The following is a 6,293-nucleotide window of genomic DNA, read 5'->3' as shown; positions in this document are numbered from 1 at the left end:
TTAGCATTCATTTTAGTATGGCGTATACGTATATAATAATTTGAATCTAATATATATATATATATATATATAATAGGATACATCTACCTTCTGGGTCTGAGATTGAAGATTTAAATAATTGTATTATTTATTTACATTGCAGTACCTCTTTGTCTGGAGTTGTAATTGACTAAAAAGTTACGTTGGCTATTAGGCGATCGCGTAATTGTATTACATGTTTAGTTTTTTTGGTTGATTTCTAAATCATATGACTTTTGACTAATTTCCAAGCCTACAAACATTCTGGCTGGTAAACCTAATCATCCATCGCACAACTCAAACAACACGTCTGAGTTGTGCGTCCAAATGTGTCAGTGTATTAGTGGTTGAAATGTGAAACATAGTGTGAAGAAAACAAACACAAAGTGTTGTAGGCCCATGAGGTGCTGTTGTTTGACTGCATCCTAAACATCAATTGAATAATCTAACAAAGAAAACAACTACAAAATATAACCTGTTCTTCTTGTTTTTGATTGACACATTTATTTTACTTAATCTGTTTTACACTTCACACAGTGTGTTCATTATCCTACTAAGGTTGTCTCCTGCTCAGTCCGTGGCAAAGATCACAATAATACATAAACAGTACGGACAATAGTAGAAAAAAGGTCTGACTCAAAATAATTCAATGCCAGCTTAAAGAAAACATAGCGTTGAGTATTAACAGCATAGTGTGTACTGAACAATCATTCTAAAAGGGTTAGACTGCTACTGATTCATTTTTCATATTTGTAAAAGTACATATTTCTTCTTTGTTCCATCAGGTTCTGTTCAAAGGAAAATATTACTTACAAGTCCCCAGGTGAAGACGGATTACACCCTGAACATGAAGCTTTAACAGGTTTTGAAACTCTGCAGGCATTTTGTGGAATTTTTTTGGTGATCTGTTGTCATAGTAGTGATGTGGCAGGAAATAGAGTCCAAATGGATGAGCATTGAAGGGCCAAAATCCATACACATTTACATTTTGACAAATTTCTAGTGCCATGCTCACCATGAATAAACCACTACTGAGTCGAGCAGCCTTCACACCTCTGGAACGCCAGAACTGAGTCAGCTTACTCATATATACAGGGTTCAGAAGGACAGGATGAGATGGACTCTTGATACCTTTAAGGAAGTTTATAGTTTTAAAGACCAAACGGTTTTGGCCAGGTATAGCAATCATGGCATCTCCATGTGGTTTTATCTTCTCTGCCAATATCTGTGTGTAATTTGCATGTCTTTTCCTGAAAATAAAAGAGGAATTAGAAGACGGCTTGAATTAGTTAGAGACCTTAAAATACTCACATTTCTCTGAAAATGCTTGGGTTGGCTGTCACAAAACTAGATTTATTGCCCACGTGTGTTGTGAAGTCACCATGCAAGGGAGGCAAATTACACCTAAGCATAACAAGAACAGGCAAAAACATTTTCGGTCAGAGTAATGGACTATGTGTAAGAGAGGTGAAGAGGAGAGTGCAGCAAGGTGGAAGGTGGAGTAAACTTGGGTCATCTGTAAAATAATTGTAGCTGATGAAGGAGAGGAGAAGAGATGATGCTGTAATATGTTTGAAGAGTGAACAAGACAAACACGATTGGAAACTATTGATACACAATGTAGTTAAGGATATGTGGAAAAAAGGAATATTACAAATGAAAGTGCGAGTGTTCATGGGTGTGTCATGGGGAGGTAGAGGAGGCTCCACTGTATTTGCAAACCACTGATGTAAAATGCCGAAAAATCGAGAAAAGATTATGCAGAAAACATTTCTTAATAACCTGATGACAAAATCCGCTGAATCTATCTTCTTCCCACAGTGACTGTCGTAGAGAATTCCTCCATTTCCAACAACAGAACATGTGTCCCAGGTTTTATTGGAAAAAGGATTTTCCTGTTGAAAAAATATTCAAGGAGGAAAAAAAAAAAGTATGAACTGTTAGCACTTGATAGGATTTCCATTTTCATGTGTGTTTTCACTATTAGACACATGTATTACATACAGGTGGAATAATCTTGACCAAAGACTTTGACATTGGAGAGTTGACTCTGGTGAGGATTGCGTCTTCTAAGCCATTGCACTGTTTGTTCAGCAGAGATCTGTGGGAATAGATATATTTGATCTGTAATTATACTGAAGAGCTTAGAAGAACCTCTGAAGAACTTGAAAACATTTAGATTTCTGCACTTATTTGCCTCACATCTTTACAAATGCATTTGGTTTTGCCTCAAAATCACACTGCAGCATATCCCATAATTCCTTACCTGAATTCTTTCTGATGCTGCTGTTGCTTCCACCAGGTTCGAGAATACATTTCCACAAAATCCTTAATGAGCTTCCTGTTAGGGAATTCTTATAAGAAAGTGTATTCAAAGACTTAACCTAAACTAAAGTTTTAGTTATTCTTACTCACTTGCAGCCTTTGCAGAATTGTTTAAGTTTAAGGGGCTGTCTTCTCATCGTTGGTAGATTATTTACCATCCCACTGGTGAAACAAAGATAATAAAAAATATCAATATTAAATATATTATTCTCAAGAAAACAAAGGAATTAGAAGAAATGCCTCAAAACGGTGTTGCCGTGTCCTACATAAACAGACCACACACTGTTTACATGTTTTCTCCACAGGGTGAAGTAAAGCAGACTCTGTTTTTTTTGGTTTTTTTTTATCAAACTTTACATTTTTTTTTAAGGCTTGTGTTATTTCAGAGACAAGGTGAACCGAAGTCCCAAAAACAAATGTGTTTTTGGTATCCCTTGTGTTGTCTCTGGGTCAAGGCTTCCACAAATACATATGCAGTGATGGAGGTCGTTTACCTTGACTCAAGGTAAGGTAAGGTAAGGTAAAACTTTATTGATCCCTCAGGAGGTCTCCTCGAGAAATTGTTTTTTTCCAAATAGCCACAGAAAATACAGCAATTTTGCATAAAAAATAATAAATACAAATAAAATAAGAACAAGAACATAAAGAGAAAGAACAATGTGATTCAATCTAAGTATAAAGATAAAGAACTCAGAGATAACACAAGGGATAATAATGCAGTGCAACCGACCTGCTAAACGATTGATTTTACATTAAGTGAATCTTTTTATTTGTAGGCATAATACAACATATTTTCATTATTTAAGGTGAGCTTCAGAGCTTCAATTCTTCTATCTATTTTATTTTTTTCACAGAGAATAACATTTGTTTTTAGCATAAATAATAGTGAGAGCAGGACATTTAAAAATGTTAATGTTTAATTAATCTTTTCTCAAAAATGATATGTAGAATTTTTGTGACGACCATGCGCTGTTGTCCGTACTAGTGTAAGTAGTGGTGCTGTAATGAAAGATGGACCCGTTTTTTGTTGCGGAGCGCCTTTTGTTAAATTATTAAGAATAAGTTAGTAAGTAAAGATATTTTGGTTTCCTTCAAATTCACCTTTGTGGGCGTTTTCTTTTCATTGAATAAATACTGCGACTTTGAGACGGTCTGTTACATAGTGGTGGCCCGTATGGGGAACGAGGATATCATTCTTGTGTAGAGATTTATATTTTGTTCTAAAAAAGACAATCATTTATAATTGTGTTGTACAACTGTTAAACTCCGTTTATTTGTGTTTGTAAATGTCATCCTTCTGACTGTATCAACAATAAACAATAATTTCTTGATTTTGGTTCAGGGCTAAATGTGATAAAACAAGAGTATTGTGAACGTTGTATATCTTCTCTTATAATACAATAATCTCATTTTTAGAAATTCTTATCATTATCAGAAAATTATGTCCTTCACTGATAGACAGAGCTCTCTCAGGGATGCAGCTTCTGATCATGTCCACACTTCATATTAAATAGTAACAGACAAAACACACCCACTTCCTTTCGATCACTCTTGAGATTTTTCACAAAAGATAATCTGATGATGCAAGACATAAAGAAAAACCTGAATATTCATCTTTCACTTTTTAAAAATCTTTCTGTAATACCTCGTTGTCTTTACTCCACACATTTGTTGTATTTTTTTAATCAATACAGGGCATTATTATCACAAGCCGTTATTTGTATTCAACAAACATTTAGAGTAACTTAAACGACAAAGATTCCAGTATTATCTTAGTTATGAAATAGCGGTTCTAGGGCAAAGTTTGTAATGAAATAAAAGATGTATTTTGAAGATGAGGAGTAACATTTCATGTGCTACATTGAAACTTAAAGGGCAACCAATGTGTTGATTTAAGTGTCTCTTGAAGTCTGTTTGTACAAAACTCTCTTTTCACTGAAATATTTACATTAGAAACAATGCATTTCGGGAAATACTTTTTTAGAGTCTCAACCTTTTCAAATATCAGTTTCAGATTGATGCTCTGACTTCTGTCTTGTTGAGCTGGGTATACTCGCAACAGGAAAATGAGCTTTCCTCAAAATCAGAATTATCTGTATTGGAGAGTGGTTAGCATCATTTTTTCAAGCAAGAGGAATGACCGTAGGCCTTTGCAAGCTCCTACACCTACATTTAAGTTGAAAACTAATCCTGTCCTAGGAGAATTGTCAAAATCACAAAACAGGATTTATGAGTATCTTTTATGTTGTAAATCTATATTGTTGTAAAGTTTGTGTTCTTGCTCATTCGTTTTGTGAAAATGCAAAGATAGAGATTGTATAAATGTGTATGTGTGAATATTTCTGTTTTCAACATAAAGCTTGGAATACTTTTAGTTACATGTTTAAAAAGGTTTTCAGTGATTTAAAAGGGATCAAAAGTAGGTATTTGGCGACTCCTGCTGCCAGCGTGTGTACTGCTTTTATTAAAAACATTTAAATGTTTTATTTTGAGTTTAAAAATAAAATAAAAACAGAAACACATTTCTTTTTTAATCTACCATTTTTCTGAAAACCTTCAAATGCCAAATTTCCAGACTCCATTCACAAAAGCTCCAGACTTTTCTACCCAAAACTATCACTGCAAAATGGGTTATCATGTGTTCAAAACCATACATATCTCATATAGCAATTAAAAAGATGTTCACGTCAGAGCATGAATCATTTTGGGCACATAGAGATCAGAAAACCATATAAAGCATTCTGTGTTTACTTTTGTTGTCTTTGACTTATACTTAAATTTGTTTTGTTAAATTAGAATCCCAACCGCCGCACAGCAGCAGACAGAAAAGAGCACACAGATGAATAACTATAAATAAGAATATTAAATTAGATTGCATATGACTTTATTAATCCATTGGACATTTCCTTCTGGGTATTAGGGGGAAAAAATGAGGAAAGCCAAAATAAGTGCAAGTATGACTTCTGTCCAGACAAGAAAAACCATGGTCAGCCGCATCTGCTCCATAACTCCAACTCCTGCGTTCCCCATGCCTGCCTCCAAATGAGTTATTGAATTAGAGCATGAGAGATGAAGGAGAGTTGAGTCTGTTGGTGTTGCTTCTTAGGATGAGAAGGATTTCACTGAGCTCTATTCTCTGTTCACTGATGACTGTTTGCAGGGGGTTTCCAGCATCATCAATGATGGACAATTTTCTTTTAAAGATCTCCTGTGTTTGAAAAGTAGATATCTTGCATCACCAGCCTTTCATCGAATTAACAATGATTCATTTCTTTGTCCACCATGTGACCATAGTCTAAGCAGGAGGTCCTTGTGTATGACATGAGATAACTTAGAAATAACATGAGATAACTTTTATATTCTATTGTTTATTGTTTCTGAATTGAAGTAGATAAAAGATATCAGTGGCTGACCTTAAATAAATACACACAGCTACAAACTTCACCAGCCAACTCATGTCCCAGTTATGTGGAAATCAATGATCGCCTCAAGTTTATGAGACCACTGCCGTGACTCATGCTACTCTGGCATTCGGTCGAAACTTGAAGGGTCCACTTGAAAGACTGAGTACACTCAGCTCCATTGCCCAGTACAGCTGCTTATTAGACTCTCCATAGGCAAAAGAAACTCTTACTTCCTTTTAAGTTGGTTTGAATCGAATACATGTTTAACAATAGATCATGTTTAGAAAAAATATGATTGTTGACTTAACGTCCAAGCAATGGTTCAAATGTAAATGACAATGGATCCCCTGGAAATTACAATTTTATTTTTTTTGTGAGTGATAAAAATGCATTTGAGTCATTTCTAAAATAATTAGCTGAGGTAAATAATGCGATTAGATACAAGAAGGAAAATGAAAGTTCAACTTACTCGTTAGATGAGAACAACAATACAGTAACTGCCAAGCTTCCAAGTGTTAGAAAATAGAGAAAAATCAAGCCCTTCAT

General features: G+C 34.8%; 1 protein-coding gene across 2 annotated transcripts; it reads right to left on the bottom strand.

The window, feature by feature from the left end:
* Positions 1-496: 496 nt before the first annotated feature.
* LOC148065339 (alpha-2,8-sialyltransferase 8E-like) lies at positions 497-6,293 on the bottom strand. Of its 2 annotated transcripts, XM_087808719.1 has the most exons (8): positions 6,217-6,293; positions 2,434-2,505; positions 2,285-2,359; positions 2,023-2,119; positions 1,801-1,913; positions 1,330-1,422; positions 1,150-1,268; positions 985-1,073 (listed from the first exon to the last, which is right to left on the bottom strand). In XM_087808719.1, exons 1-8 carry the CDS (start codon positions 6,291-6,293, stop codon positions 1,066-1,068), a joined length of 654 nt encoding a protein of 217 aa, XP_087664845.1. In that variant the 3' UTR covers positions 985-1,065. The 2 variants fall into 2 exon arrangements, with proteins under 2 accessions (XP_087664844.1, XP_087664845.1); XM_087808718.1 differs by having other exon boundaries at positions 497-1,268.

This window comes from Callionymus lyra, chromosome 15, assembly GCF_982586985.1.
Source record: "Callionymus lyra chromosome 15, fCalLyr1.hap1.1, whole genome shotgun sequence".
Lineage (NCBI taxonomy): Eukaryota > Metazoa > Chordata > Actinopteri > Syngnathiformes > Callionymidae > Callionymus > Callionymus lyra.
The sequence above is the reverse complement of the archived record's forward strand: the minus strand, read 5'-3'. Positions and strand labels throughout refer to the sequence as shown.